A 16,515-nucleotide genomic window follows, 5' to 3' on the forward strand; every position below is an offset into this window, starting at 1 on the left:
CTCTCACTTTCCCCTTGGGCCAAAGCTGCAGATCTGGGATCTCAATGTAGCACATAGTTGTACTTCTGACCCCACATTTAATGCACACCATGAAAACACACCTGTGAGCACAGAGCTGGAGAGACATGAGTCGCTGTGTGGGTCTGCTTTCGGCTGGCTATGTATTCAGTGTGCTGGATTCACATCTACATTCTTTTCAGCAGAGAAATATGTTGAAGAAAGGAGGTCATCTCCAGTTGCTCGTGCTGACCTTGCTGTGTTAACCCCATCTATTTCCCATGAGCTGTAATCCAGCAGAATTCTTTGCAACATCAAGATTTAATCAAAACAGAAAACCCTCTGATCTCTCATTTTGGCCTTGATCACAGTTCCACTGTGAACACAGTCGGCATTGTGACCCTCCATGTGGGTAGGTTAAATTACTACAAATAATGTAAACTAAACTGTGATTTATGGGTCTGAATCAAGTAATTACACACAAAAAAGTGAATCATTTATTTTCCTGCCTTCGACTTTGCTGGATGATTACTTTAGGATTCAAACTCATCAGCAGCTTTTCAGAAAAGGGAGTTTTTTTTTCTCATCTCCATCCCCACTGAGATTTTCTCAGCTGGTTCAGCCATTTGAACTGGAGATCACCCAATAAGCAAGCCAAGAGATAATATAAAAACATCTGGATAATTTAATTAATATCAGAGCTGCTCTCAACAGTGAAATTAAACATGATTGTTTGGAAGTTGACCCTACAGGCTCTGCACTCCCCTCCAAGGGTAACAGAGTAACAAGACTCAGCAGATACATACAATGACATATGGAATATACATAAATGCACAGGAGATGTGATTGTGTGTATTTTGATTTAAAAAGAGACGAAAAGGGAGGGAGGCTGGTAAAGAGAGTAAGAAACACATCTATTCAGCAGCAGCCGAAGGAGCATGGAGCATGAAGGAATCACAGGGAAGAATGAGGAGCATCACTCATCCACTGTGCCTGACCTATCATGATACTTTTAAAAATACTATAATAATTCATAAATAGTGGTTATAAATTAAGCAAAACTTTAGAATTGAATGTATTCTAAATTCAAAATCACATCAGTAACATTTGATTTTCTTATCACAACTTTGTTAGAGGTTTAACATATTTTATATTCCATACGTGAAGTGCACATGTCATGACTGTGGATGATACATAGACTGTGTATAAAGATGGACGACACAGCTCCGATTCCTGGATATGAACGCTGACATCTTACGCAGTTGTGAGGGGACAGGGCCAAGTTACACAAGTTCTTGCAGATACACAAGCTTGATCAATCACAAGTTAGTCTCAGATATCAATTGTGACGTTTCATCCCATTTTTATAGCATCAAATTTCTAATTAAAACCAAAAATTTGCACCTGAACATACATAAGTGTAATAAGAACTACCTAAAATGACCAAGACCATCTTTGAGAAAAGTTATTGGACATGTCCCATAAATTAACATGGATGAGGTAGGATTTATATCCTGTACTGCAACCAGCCACCAGGTGAAGATTGATTTGCTTACTTTTGGGGAGCTGTCATTGTTTTCTAACATACAGTTTTGGAATGGCATAGTTGGTCTGTTGGTTTGACATTTATAATAATAGTACTTTTTTTAAATAGCCCTTATGTAAACAAGGTATCAAAGTGCTTCACACAAAAGTCCATGGCAAAATGAAGAGAGCAATCAGGAACATCACACTTGAACTCTATAAGACTGATTGTTGTAATGAAAATAATTACCGCATGTTAGAAATGCTTTCCTTTAAAAATAAGTTTTGAGCAGATGGGAAGTGAGTTGGCGAGCCTAATCTCATCAGGCAGGGAGTTCCAGAGCCCGGTCACCTTGAGTAGCCAGCCTTGACCTAGGGACAGCCAACAGGGAGAGGCTGGCCAATTTCAGGTTACGAGCGGGGTTATAGGGAGTCAAGAGCTGCAAAATGTATGTGGGGGCCAGCCCATGTTGAGCTTTAAAAGGTTTTAAAAGAATCTTAAAATCGATCCTGAATTTAACTGGTAACCAGTGAAGGGACGCAAGAATTGGCGTAATATGAGCCCTAAGGTTTGTTTTTGTTAAAATACGAGCAGCAGTGTTTTGAACAAGCTTACTACGGTTTGGGTTCTGACTAAATTTTAGGATGCCATAAAAATGCCATTCAAATTTGCTGAAGATATCTAAGGTCTCGAGATAATTTCTAAGAATTTGGTGATGCCATTTTTTCTCGAGTGCTACCAGTAGTTTAAAATATCTTGTTTAAATGTGTCCAATGTTTTGATTTAAATAAACATGACTGCAAGAGTAATATTTTCCTTAACCTCAGCTCCATGCTGTCTTTAATAGTAATTTACAAATGTTAGCATGCTGATGTAGAAATGTCCTTGAGCCAGTAGCATGACTGTGGACTCTACAGTCTAAAATACAGATGACAACTGACATTATTACCAACATTATTGAATCTTGAAATATCATTCAATAGCTGATTGGAAACATAAACACAGCTATACACCACAGTTGCACCCTCTCAGATGTGTAACTGACAGTGAGACTGATGCAATTTGTCTGAAATTTATTTTACATGAACAGGTTTGATTTCATTTTAGACCCCTTTTGTGAATCTCATTACAATCTGACATGTTGTTACATCATTCAGCTGTAAACATTTATCTAACAGCTGAGTAATGTAATAACCTTCAGGCTTTAGTTTTTGGGGGCTGCAGCAGCAGCAGTCAGGATCCATGTGGAATAAATCCCTAGTTTGGATGTGGTCCTGGCAGCCTCCAGCTCTGCCCAGAGGCCAACAAGATTCTGCACAATCCACTGTGTGTTTCAAAATGTGAGATGGTCTCTAGTCCTGGTATACAGGGATATCATATAATCAGTATTTTGGGAGGAATGGTGTGATTGAGGACTGAACAATCTTTCTGAATTCTTAAAGTGTGTGTGTGTGTGCACTCTCAGAATAACAATGTGAATAGTACTTGGGATATAGTTAGATGGCATCCCTTCAGTAGAAAACTGTATGCTTGTTGCATGAATGTCCACAGCATGCATAAGTGGTATCCACTGAGTTTGGCCTGAATCCAGCCCTCCTACCAAAGACGGTAAAATCTTTATGGATGGCCACCGACCACCGCCCCCCCACACATTTTTCTCAGTGCTGTTGATTGTTATTCTGACTCTGACGGATGGTCAGTGTGTTTGTGGAGGAGAGAAAGAGGAGGAGTGAGGCAGAGTGCGCTGTCTTCTGGTTCTGTTAGATGCCATTCGGTTTCAACCTTTAAAAATAAACAGCAGATTTAGTTAGCAGAATTTAATAACGGATGCTCGCCTGCACACAAAATGTTTCTCTCTGCACATGCAGTACTCTCTCTCAAAGGGGATGGAGGGGTGGCAGAGAGGGGATGGCAGAATTGACAGGTTTTTAAAGGGATACTTCACAGAAAATTGAAAATTCACTCATTATCTACTCACTACTATGCCAATGGCGGGGTGAGTGAATTGTTTGAGTCCACAAAACACTTCTGGAGTCTCAGTGGTAAGGAGTGTTGCAGCCAAATCCAATACAATTAAGTCAATTGTGATAGCCTCCTCGGATGCTCATTCACGTACCCTCTGGCACCTCAGAATACCACACACAGTCTTGCCCAAGGGCACGCGGGGTGCCCATTTGTTGCCACTTCCAGTAGTTGACTTTTAGACTAAAACCCTGGTGTAAATGATCTCATTTTGAGTCGAATATGAATGTTGGGACGCTTGGATGACACCGTACAAGCAGTATGGAAGCATGTGTGATTTTCTGAAGAAGAGGTAACTTTGGCTGAAACACTGTTTGAGTGAATTGAAATTTTTCTTTGAACTATCCCTTTAAGAGGGATTGTGTTTTTGTAATTTTGGTGCAACAACTCCATATCCTACTCTGGATCTTAACAGTTCACCTTTCTTTGAGTATGTCTGTCACAGTGATTCCAAAAGAATTTGGGTTTATCTTCCAAAAGCTATAACGGGGGCTATTTTTCAAAAACCAGGAAGGTAAAAACACATTAAACTAAGCATAGGTCTAGTAAAGTTCATTTGAAATAAAAGACTTGTGCACTAAATGGTTGAGTAGTTGTCTCACATGCAGCTGCTGTGAACTGGTGAACTGTCCCTAAGGCACAGAGAGGTGTTACAGATGTATTCCAACCTGGAGCTGTGCCAATAGGTGGAAAGCATCTGATTCAGATCAGATCAAAGCAAACAATTATTTCACACTAATTATACAATAGAAGCATCTCGCAGGTCACAGCCTGTCCTTACACAGATACTCTACATTTTTACTAGAAGCCCAAAACACATAGATGACTTTGCCAAAGGAAGAGCTATTTGTCATTGGGTGTATGTCTTTAAGGATAATTTTGAGTTGACTACTTGTATGTGTATGTATTTATCCTGCTCATTATTTAAAGAAGTAGCTCTTTGTTGCACAGTGATAACATAAGCTGCTTTCATCGATGGATGCAAAACTGAAAAATCAAAACAGAAATGAAGCAAATATCTCATGCCTCCTGCATGCTCTATGCAGCCACCACCCCATATTATCCTGCTGTCGTGAATGCCTCTGACTCCTGCTTCATTCTTCATAGAATGTCCAGACCCAGTTGTCCATACATTTTCCCAAGTTCATTTCTGAAAATGGTTATATTGGATGCACTTATATGCAAATGAATCAGTGCAGTAAATTCAAAGCTAAAAATGATACCTTTCTCTTTTACTAAGTAAATGTTTTTAAATGAAAATACAAGCAGACAAAAACAAAGCAAACACATTTAAAATACAATATATAGAAAATTGAATTGTGGAAAATAAGAAACCACATGTGCAATGGCATTACTCTATGAAAACTTTTTTTTAACAAGAGGGGGTAATGCTTATAAGTTTAGGATATCTTGCAAAAAAACAAGTACAAAGTACAAACAGATTTAGAATAGTAATAGGAACTATAAACACACGTAAGTGAACAGCAAAATATACAAATGTAGATGTGCGAATAGTAAAAAGTAGAATCCCAGTGGACAAAACAGGAAACTTGCAAAGAAGATTGAAATTAATTTAATAGTAAATTAACTGCAGGTTAACTGAATAAAGTGTAAAGTGGGTCGACAGTAAATTAACACCAGAGTACTGGTGACCGTCTGCAGTAAGAGGAGTGTATGACAAGTGTATAAAATATCTAATCCGCCCCAAAAATAGATTGATATACTGTATGATTCAGTTCTGGTTCAAATAACTCATATATCATTGCATTAAAGAAAACAATGTACATCATTGTAGTGATATTACAGGATTAGATCAAATACATTTGTTAGTGTTTGATCACTTTTTTTAGCATCATTTTTGTGCTCGAAAAGTCAAAACACTGAACGTTTCTCAGGACTCACGTGTCGACATGAACACATTGAAAGAGCCGGCGCTGGAACTCCCCCTGAACATGGTCACTCATTTCAGATGAACTGTGAAAGAAAGATCCCTTTATGGTGGGAATTCCATTCAGCTGCCACTTCTCTCCCTTTATACCAAGGAAGTGCATTTGAGAAGGGTGTGTGTATTTTTAAAGGGTGATCACTGACCACACACTTCTCTGCTGGCGGTGGTGGGCCCAGCTGAGGGTAAAAATCCATCTTGCCTGGACTATTATAGACCCTGTGCTTGGTTTGCACTGCTGAGCACACTGAAGTCTGAGACGATGATGAAATAACATTAACGCTGAAGTTTAAATCACTTTGATTCGTGCGGGTGGTAAATTTGCCACATTTTGCACAAGCCTGTAAAACCTCTTATATCAATGTCTGTTAATAAGCAGTGCAGCATTGACCTGACAGTTGTCAGTGCAACGTGTGATGTATTGTTGTCCTCTAATAAAGATGACGGATAGAATGAGGCTGCGTCTGACCCGGTGCACTGTGTCAAGGTCTCAGCCACAGTCCTCCTCTCAGACTGGCGTGTTTCCCAGCACTTGAGCGTGGCCCCGGCCCAAACTCATCAGACAGCAGCCCAGGACACTCCTCACTTCTCTGCTCTGACAGCTGCATCTGTTTTATTCATTCCCTCACTGGGGTGGACAGGCAGACTTGTTAAAAGGGGGATGAGTGCTCTGATATACAGCCCGGCTGGCACAGACTGGTGGAGGTACCTCCATCCCATCTCTGTCACGACAAGCACCAGCTGTAGGCTCACAGGGTGTTCCCCATCATCACCCACAGCACATGGTTATAGGTTCATGTCAGCAGGGCTTTCGTCAGTAAATGAATTGATATTAGTGCTTAATAAATTCAATAATGTTATTATCTGATGCTATAAAAACGGGGTGAAACATCATGGTTGACACCTGAGACTGAATATGATGGGTCAAGCGCTTGTATCAGCAGGACATCCAGGATTCGGGATTTCTGTCCCCATTGGTCATGTGACCCTCATATTGTGGGTTGTCACAGTCCGTCAGGAGTCTCCTGTTGCTCGAGGGATGTCCGTGGTGGTAGATCAGCTGGTCCACCACTTTTAGACTGAAATAATGCAACTACCAGCCAATTGGATGGCTTGTCATCTATTTTGTACAAACATTCATTGTCTTCTCTAATGATGATCCTTAAACTTTTCATCTAACGCCATCAAACAAATATAGATTTCAGTTTGTCCTGTATCATACTTCACTAATAATTACCTGAAAAACTAAGACCGTTCCCATGAGCCACAGCTGCACTTCTCTTCTTTAGCAGCAAACGCTTGTATGCTAACTTGCTGGACTGAGACATCGATTGATTGATTGACATCATACCTATTAAAAGTCAGTAGGTGTTAACATTGTCCTTGTAAGCATGTAGAATTTAGCGCAGAGCACAGCTGTGTCTTGGTTCAGCCTTACAGAGCAGCTAGCCCGACTGTAGAGGCTTACTCTTGTTAAACTGTTAAACCATGACTTCAAATATCTTAAAACACTTCACTGCCAGGAATTGCATCTTAGAGTGCCAGTATTACTTTGTCTGCATTGTAAAGACAGAGTATAAATGAGCTGAATATAGGTTTTTTCTGTAATGCTCAATTTATCTGTGGAACAGAGATATACTGCTTCCTCTAACATTCCTCCAGGGAGTAAGAGTTCAGGTTCAGCTTTAGAGCAGCAGCAGCAGCAGCAGCTCTGGACCCAGTCATGATACATTATCCTTCTTAATGACACTTCTTAGGACACTTGTTGCTGTCTTTTTGAATGTGAGTATTCCAGTTGGAAGACAGTTAAGACAAATAGGGGGTTGAGATGTGAAGAAGATGACAGATTGATGTCTTTATTTGGTTGGATCTTGACGGGGTCTGCTGTCCCCCCTACAGGCTCTCACTGGCCCATGTTGGCCCTTAGTGGCGCTGTGTGACTGGTGCTGTGTTTCCAATACATTTGATTTATTTGTGGCAGTCTGTCACAATTTCAACATTGTCGGCCACTTCTTGATTTTTAAAAAAAAAAATTTTTTACAGTTTCACACAGATTGGATACAGTTTATGTGTTTAGTGCATTGAGTTGCTCAGCCCCTCCTCTCTCTCTCTCTCTCTCTTTCAAACACATCTCATCTCACTGGGTCACATTGGGCCCCTGAAGCACTGGTAGGATGGGCCAGTGGACCCTGTCTTTTGAGTGGCATGGTGGAGTGTGCTGTGTGTGTATGGAAATAACCCTCAGCAGCCTGACATGATAGAGCATATTAATGTATTGCTTTGTCACAAAGTGGAGTCTAGCTCATTGTATGTATTTAATAATAAAGACACCCCCGCTGTCATCTACTGACACGAATCTAACTCTGTGCACTCTGTGAGGACCACTGAGGTTTATATGGTAGTCTTGTGTGTTCTGGGTTTGAGACACTTGTTCTACCCTGCCACACCTCTGCTGGGCTCTGCCAAAGCTCATAAAGTCTTTCTTCAGGAGACAGGGAAGTATCTAACCTTGTGTGGGGCCTCGTTCAAGCCGCGGCCTCATTTGATGTGTTGCCAACACACTGGTGGTTTTACTTTTCATATCCTGTATTTTATATTAGGTCTGTTAATTTCCCCTCAATAATAGTTGTGTTTTTTTCCCTCAGTTCTGCCTTTTGTCACTCTTGAAATTATATTGTGAAGCATAGAAATAATGTTTGTATGAGTGCATTTTTCTATTAAATTGTCTGGATTGTGTTGGTGTGGTGCCACACAGGAATACAGGACCACAGGGAGAGCAGAAGTTGAGCCAGTGCTTGGCTCTGGGTTGAACTTCCATTTCCTGATCATATTCTCGCAGCTCAGCACAACAACAACTGGGCCAGCACCCTCAAATACTGATGTCAGCAGAAATAGAGAAAGTATTTGCAAAATCAGATCTGTTTTGATTTTCCCTTTTTGTCTCTTGGATTCAAAGGAGCACCAAAAATACCTTTAGTAGTGATGAAGGAAGATAAAACAAAGTGCACGGAAGGAAATTGAAACCCTGCTGGAAGATTTTTAATGATTTATTGTTCTTTATTGCCATTTTCTTCTGTTTAATCCACTGATCCACTCTTCTGTGATATATGTTGCATCATCTCATTGATGCACTTTGTAGCCCTGACTTGCATTTCTCTCAGAGTTTGCAGACTAATTAACTGTCTCATGACCATCATGGTGTGTTCAGTACGTGTGGAGACTAAGCCGGTGGACAGATCTAATAGACGGATACGTGGCCGATTAGGTAGACTAATGATGAGGTGTCTGGGGGGACAGCTGATGCATATCGTGCTAGGTGGCTGACACACAGCAGGTTGAGTGCAGTGAGCCCCAGGGTCCAGTGTTAAAGTCAGAGTTATGGGGGTATACTACACAGATACGAGGTTGTATTTTTAGAGCTCAGCGGTCACACAGGTCTTTCTCAGACAGACGGCCGTTGACAGTGATTGGCTGCTATCTGGGTGGCTGTCAATTGAAGGGACAGTTGAGCACATTTTATGCCTCATCGGTTTGTTTGGAATGTCACAGATCTGGAGCCATTGATGTGTGGTCAGCGCTCGCTGGGTGCCAGGAATTTAGGGTCGTTTGAGAGCAAGATAAGAGACGAAGAGGTGTGTGTGTGATTGTAATCGTAGGTGTTTGAGAATGTGAGAATATACTATATTTACGTGTGTGTGCGTTTGTAAATGTGTAAATCTATTACTAAGTGAGTGTATCTGCACTGTAGGTTATCTGCCGCCTGAGGTCAAACCCTTTGGTAAGTTAGTCTCTTATCTGATGGCATTGAACGGCTTTATTACTGAAGGCGTCCAGCAGGTCTGTACACACATTAAACACAGAATCTGCTCTATTGTTCCTTGTCTTGTCAGTCACAGTTTTGTGTTTCATAAAAGCCTCTTGTTGAGGTTAAGTCTGCTGAGTAACTAATGGAGCTTGGAGCCTTTACAGGCCACAGTCTGTGTCTGCTATCAACTCTCCCTCAGTGAAAAAATGCAGTTTTCACTGTGCAGGCAGCCTTGGTTTAAAACATGTAAAACAATGACGCTGTCCATGACAATAACATATATTTTGGATTCTTGTCTGTTACAGGCTTAAATCATCAAGTTTCCAGTTTAAATCAGTTTCTAAATGTCCAGACGAAGTACAATTCTGTGTGAACATTATGAACACATCACTAGAAGTCCAGAAATTTCCTATAACGTGGACAAAATATTGTTCAATTGTTCAACATAGTCATTTACCAATTCAGATTCACATGCTTTCCTTGTTTCCTTCTGTGTGCATTAATGATGAGCTTGAAAATGGGCATTCCACTCATTTTTCATCATCATTTTAGCGTCTTATATGTCTTCTGTGGCTGTGGAGGTCTTTTATAGATTATTGAATATTCCTGATTATGTCATTATTCTCTTTTATTCAAAATGAAACCCAAAGCCTTTGTTACAAACAAGTTGAGCTTAAGGAAGAATCATTTTGGTGTCGATCTGGATCAGGTTGTTTTTTTTACTTTCTTATTGATTAATTCATGGATCTCCGTGAAAAAAATATTGTTTAGGGGACTGGCATTTCTGAGTGTGTGCAATTTGGTGCCAACCTGAATCAAAATCTGGATTTAGTTCATTTAAATGTGGTCTCATGAGAGAATTGTTCAGCTTTGGTGGAGGTATGCACTCTACTGAATGCATCCAGATATGACCTCTTGTGAAAGCAGACTTATGGAAATAAGCGCTTGAGGAGAAAACCTAAACCAATCAGATCATCCTGTATGAACCAGACTCAGACTAGAACAGGCCGCTACACATCTAACTTTCGAAATTTTGTTTGATTATATACATATCAAGCTACATGTATGAAGCTAGAATATACTGTATGTTGATGGCCATGATGTTGATCCAAACACCACAGATTAAGATGGGAAAGCAATCTCAGACATCAGCTGCTGAAGTGTGTGATTAAAATGAAAGCCCACAAGCAGAACCTGTGCAGATGCTCCACGATGGCATCTGGTAGGAGACCTCTGATGTACAGTAACTGTTTTATATCTCCCTCTGCAGACTCTTTTTTTTCCAATGAAGCAAATATAAACAACAGCCTGCCTCAGCCACACCTTGCCCCTCCCAGCAAATCCCCTCTGTCCACCTGCTTTATTCATTAACTCTCCTCCCTCCTCTCCTGCCTTCCTCAGTCAAACACATTTCTTTAAGGGAGCAATCATGGGACGAACATGCCCCTGCTGACTGATATATATCCCAGATGCACAGAAATCATGTGTTCGCGCTTCCTGTGTTCTTACTAATCAAGTTAACAGATTAGGCTGTTTTGGAGGAGGTGGATACAAATGAAAGGAGACGTTGGAGTTGACATTTGTTGGATATTTTGAATAAACCTGCCAAGAAGTGGAAGTGCTGTATCGACATCCTCTTCCCTCATCCTTAACTGTGAGCATGTATGGAGCATGATGTACGGGAGATTAATGACAGAAGCACTACAGCTGCCAGCTACAGTGTTTCCCACTGAGGCCACACCTGCTAAAGTGTTTGCAGTCATGGTTCTTCTAATGAGCTTTGGTTTTAAATGTCCACCAAATGCCAAGTGAGGCTGGAAAGGTGACAGAGAAGAAGAAGAGGAGCTGAGTACAACTATTGTGTGAGTGTGTGTCTGACAGTGTACAGCCCACCTGCTGTAGAGCATGACTCTGACTTGTGTGCATTGGCAACTGGAGGAATCAGGCGCCTGGAGCCACTGGTTGAAGGAAACAAAGACCCGCGGGTGTACTAAAGCGTCAGTCTGGCCCCGCCCGACTTCTGGGCGCTATGCCTCCATAATGAGATGTGTCCAGATCAGAAGCAGCTCAGGAGGAGCTGGAGACCACGTCTGGAGCTCCATCATGACGGATGGGCTGCTGAAAAGGGCCGTTCCCTCCTACATGTCTGCAGCTGGACTGTGTTTTACAAGAGAGATTACTTGGCTGCTCACTGTGCATATACTGATGCTCCATGGTGTCTCTGGTGTCTGTGCGTGCGTGTGTGTTTATGTCTCAGATGAAACCGTTCCAGCGTAAGCCAAGCCAGTTGCAGGTGTGAAGATAGTCGTCTCAGGCTACTCCTGAGCTTGCCTATGAAGAATATAATAAAAGGTGGCAGGTGGAGACTTGACATGAATATCATTACCAACTAAATACTTTGCAATCTGTTCAGCTAATACCTGATATAGTCCCAAGGTTCATAGTGGCTGTTATTTTTACTGGTGTTTAAAACTTTACAAATTTTCACATGGTTGTGTCAAAGCCAAGGGAGTCCTGTCGTCCATTAATTTAACATGCGGTCGGGTACATGTATTTATCTATAAATTCATCTGTCATTCTTCTCTTTATCTGCCTAACGGACTGAGATGGCGTGATTTATCATAAATTATGACATCTTACATCTCTCCTCATTGAAACTAAACCTGTGTGTTTTTACAGTAATTTTCCTGCACATGCAAAAGTAGTTAATGCTTGTAGCTGTAGTTGTTATCTGACAAAATGACAAAAGCTTATACACTAAAATGATGCTCAGGAGAGCTCATATCTCTATAAAGGCCCAACAGTCCCCTTTAAGTCAAGCTGCACCAGTTTTCACACAGTTGTATATATTGGTTCCCTAAATATGTCTGATATTTTTTCATCAAGATCTGTGAAGTATTCCCTAGGATAACGGTGAAAATGTTGAAAAACACCCTATAGGATCTGGATCCACCCCCTGATCCATATCCGCACCAAAATGGTTCCACATCCTTGTGGAAATTTCCGATTTTCAGTAGCTTTTGTGTTATCTAGCTTACAGCAGACAGACAGACAAACAAACAAACAAACAAATAAAATATAACCCCCTTGGTAGAGGTATTTACAGGCAGGAATCCATCATAATTATTCTATATTTCAAGCAATACATCACATCTACAATATGATCTTTTCAAAAAATAAAAGAACTCTCTTGTCCTGTCATTCTGCTTTGGAAAACATTCTCATTTCATCAAATCTGTTCCTCTGTTAAGAGTTTTGAACATTTATGTTTAGGTAAAGATAAGCAGAGGAATACTTCTAAACCTTGATGCTAGTGGAGTAATATATAAATTGCTATACATTTTTCACGTCTTGCAGTGTTTTTCCTCACAAATATGAAGTATATTTAGTAAAGTTGCCTTGTATATATCATATACTGAAATGGATAAAAAGTTTGTAAAAGTCAAGGAGGATCAATATTAGTTGGAAGAAGTATAACTCACCATAAAGATTTGCATTAGTGTCGTATCATATCATCTTGTCCATCCTTTAGTTTCCCTCCCTCTCCTCTCCTTCTGCTCCCTCCATGTGTGCTCTGCTGCTCGGCCCATCTGACCACAGCCTTTCAGTGCCTGTTGTAGTAGTTAATTGTGCAGGGACCTGTTGTGGTCTCAGTGTGACACGTCAAACCAGAAAAGTTTTCAATTATCTCATGTATAGAGATCCAGAAGTCTCTTTGTGCGGAACCAGGTCCAGCCACATTGTCCCAGGTGCGTTTGGGCCTGTCGGTGCAACTTTATGAGAAAACCAACTGTCAGACATGAGGATGAAGAGCGTGGCCCTCTTCTTCTTTCAGTGTGTCCTGGTGAATTAAGGTTAAATGTTGTGGAAACAACAGTGGGACAATAAGAAAACCATATGATGAGTTGGGTTTTATTTGCTGCAGCAGTTGTGCTTTCAGTGTTACGATGTGGTTTGTAAGGAATTCTTTGCGGGGGGCTCAAAGAGGAAAAAGGGTTCTTATTGTTTTTGAGTTTTTGTTACTGCATCTTGAGTTTTTTATATATTTCCCTCAGGATCACAAGACCGTGAAACTTTATTATTTCCCTCTTCTTTATGGTGTGGTTGTATTATTAGGAAGAAGCATGAAGGCAATCCTCTGCTTAAGTGAGTGATTCTGTACTTCCTTTTTGCTGGCATCCCTTAAAGATGGCATGACCACCTGCCAACTATTTCACACAGTTTAACCATGGTGGTTTTGCTGACACATTCATTTCAGCCGCCCTGCGTAGTATTTCCTTCCTCTCCTACTTCTTCTGTCACATTTGAAAATACTACCCAAAAACTTCCTCCCTGACATCCAATTCACAGTCAGCTGCTGCCCTCTCTTCTCTGTCTCCTTTCCCTGCTGTCTCCCTTTCCCTCCCTCCTATTCCTTTTCAACCACTCATTCTCCCTCCTTTAAAAAAAACTCCAGTCCCCCCCAATTCCTCCCCCAGCTGGACCTCCCCCAGCTCAGTTTACAAGGAGAGAGCTCGTAGAGATCTGCTCTGTAGTGAGAGGGGTGCATTTTTTTTGGCATTCTCAAAGCTGCTTTGGCGAGGAGGAGGCTGACGGGAGCGGCCGCTGGACTCGTGCGTGAGCCTGAGTGACTGGTCGGACCATTTGTGTGGCCACATGAGAGAATGCTGTCAGGACTGGCTCCTCTGCTGCTCCTCTGCCTCCACGTGCGTGTGCAGGGGAAGCTGCGGTCACAGGTAGGACCCGCTTCACCTATGTTGGCTCCTGGAGGAAGAGAGGGGATTCCCATGGATGCTAAAACCCTGCCTGTAAGAGTTGCATTGCATGAAGTGTTGCTCAGTGTTTGCTGTCTCTCTGCTGGTTTAGGACATGGTGGACATGTTGCTGCATGCTTGTCAATAAGAGAAATATTGTGTTCTACTAGACACGGTGATGAAATTAGCTCAGATTAAAATTTCAAAATCCCTGGATGTAGATTTAAGTAAGCCTGGAACTCATATATATTCAAATTTAGTGCATGTAAGCAGAATTGGAGAGCGTCACTCCATAATTCAGAGCGTCAGTGCAGCCCTGTGAGGTGGTCCCTCTCCTGAGTGGAGGTATTTACAGTATGGCTGTTTTCACTGTGGCTCTGCTCACTCTCGGAGCTGTTTATTTTTCCACAGCACATTCACTGGCTGCTTTAGGATTAGATTTCCCTCAGAGTGGAGGACTCGGTGACTCAGGCCTGTCCTGGGACTATAAAGATGTACTGAACTCTATTAGGGATAGACTGCGAGCCTGAATTAGCCTGTCACTGCCTGTGGCTTGACTCGGTTAGTTTTAGCTCACCTGTTTGCAGATGATTAATGACCCCGGTGAGGTGCCTGAGGTTGTTAATGCAAACTTGTGACGTGCCAAAGTCTTGATGAGGACGTCTGTGCCAGTTCTATGGTTTTATACAAATATTGGAATCTTTCATCGCACAAAATGTGGGTTGAGTTATGAAAAATAAAAGAGTGAATCTTTGGGGAAATCAAGCTGACGGAAGGTATTATGAATATTGGATAGAATTGGATCCAACTAGTACTACTGTAGCAGTAGTGTTGTCTTTATCAATTTTGCTATTGTTCAATCATGGAAAAAAAACGTTTGCTGTGCCAGACACATGGTTTGAAAAGGTTCTACTTAATCTCTTAATAATAATGGATGTTTTAGTCGTAAATTGCAATCAAACTATCACAGTGGCATCTTCTTGTCCCCTTAAAAGCCAGGTGTACTCACATCTTGGCAGATTTATGTTACAGTGGTGAATCTGCCAGGTGGTAGGAAAGAACACTTCTCTGTGGAGGAAATGGATTTGCTCGCTTGTGAAAGCATGACAGCAGATCATCTGTGTGTGTAAGAAGGAAAGTGTTAGCTCGATGTATACCTGCCAATGTAGGCGCATACTACTATCTTGATAATATACTTGTCATTGAGTTTTGGTGGTCAATCATGTCTCAAGATAGCAATACGGCAGCAGTGCACCTGACCACACCTCATTTTAAGACCAGCATGTCCATAGGTCCAGATTATGTCCATCTGGTTTTTAAACAGCATGGGCACTGGAGGAGAAAATCAGCAGTTGAATTGTACTTGCTGCTGCTCTGTGCCATGTGAACAATAGAACCCCATTATCTTGTGAGTCAGTTCAACTCTAGAGAAGTGTGAATGTCTGACCTCTTTGGAGCTATTAAAAAACATTATAAATTTAAATTAAATTGTGGCTCAGGGGCTAGAGAGGATCTTCTATGAACCAGATGGTACTGGTTCGTAGTAGTGGTTGGTAAAACTGAGAAGCACTATATGAATACAGCACATTTACCATTTAAATCTTCGATGTGGGATTTGGGAGGAACAGTTCTACAGAAAAGTAAAAAAGGTTTTGTAGCTGGGGACACAAGCATTCAAAACTGAAGTAATATGACATTTGCTGGAGTGTATTCTTAAAAAATCAGGAGCATTCATGAAGTATCCAGTGGAGAAAACAGTCAGGAAAGAGGAACTGTAACAAAACAAAACTTGCTGCCACACAGAACCATATAGTGCAGCTCCTTTCAAAATACCAACCCTAATGTAACTGTTAACGTTTAGTTATGTTAACTGCATTATATGTTGAAAGTCTTCCTTTTACCATGTCACCAGTCCATTATCTCCTGGTGTTAATCCCCAGCAGAAACCATTCTGTCATCCAAGTCCCCAAAACAGTCAGAGCAGTGATGTCAGGTGAAACCCTATGCATTTTAATGGCTGTAGATGCACTGTGCTCACTGCTATTTCGGAGCGCTTTACAAGCATGGGAGCCTTTAATGAAGACGCTGTGCCCTTCGCCCCGGGTTATGAGGGCAGCTGGTGGTATGGATGTGGCCTCGTTTTTACTGTTAGGATCAAAGGTCTCACAGCTCATGCCTACATCTGCCGTCACCACTTGGCTTTAAATGCTCATGCCTGCAGTTGGCACGATATCCTGTCAATATGATGACATGATTTCAGCTTTTAGTCCGTGATGTTACAATACTAACAGAAAGTTGAAGAAGCTAAAAATGCACAAACATACATAAGTCAATTTGTAGATTTGTTGGAGGCAAAACTCGTCTCTTTCTTGTTACAAGAAAATAATCGCATTGTCTGTGTTCCCATGTGAGTTAGACACATGTTGCTATTGACTACAAGAGATGTTATGTTGCGGAGAGTGGAAAG

The 16,515-nt window shown here is 41.3% G+C and overlaps 1 protein-coding gene across 4 annotated transcripts in view; it reads left to right on the plus strand.

Annotated features, from left to right (window-relative positions):
- The window catches only part of LOC109624789 (thrombospondin type-1 domain-containing protein 4), a 46,989-nt gene that overhangs the window by 10,066 nt on the left and 20,408 nt on the right, over positions 1–16,515 (plus strand). The window contains exon 1 of one of the 4 annotated variants that reach the window (XM_069511040.1): positions 13,812–14,102. The exons of 2 other annotated variants lie outside the window; for them this stretch is intronic. In XM_069511040.1, the coding sequence (XP_069367141.1) occupies positions 13,959–14,102 (144 nt within the window). In that variant the 5' untranslated portion in view covers positions 13,812–13,958. Of the gene's footprint in view, positions 1–13,811; positions 14,103–16,515 lie in introns of those variants that run through there. One more of the 4 variants, XM_020079705.2, reaches the window with a different exon arrangement.

The sequence above is a fragment of the Paralichthys olivaceus genome, chromosome 1, assembly GCF_024713975.1.
Source record: "Paralichthys olivaceus isolate ysfri-2021 chromosome 1, ASM2471397v2, whole genome shotgun sequence".
Lineage (NCBI taxonomy): Eukaryota > Metazoa > Chordata > Actinopteri > Pleuronectiformes > Paralichthyidae > Paralichthys > Paralichthys olivaceus.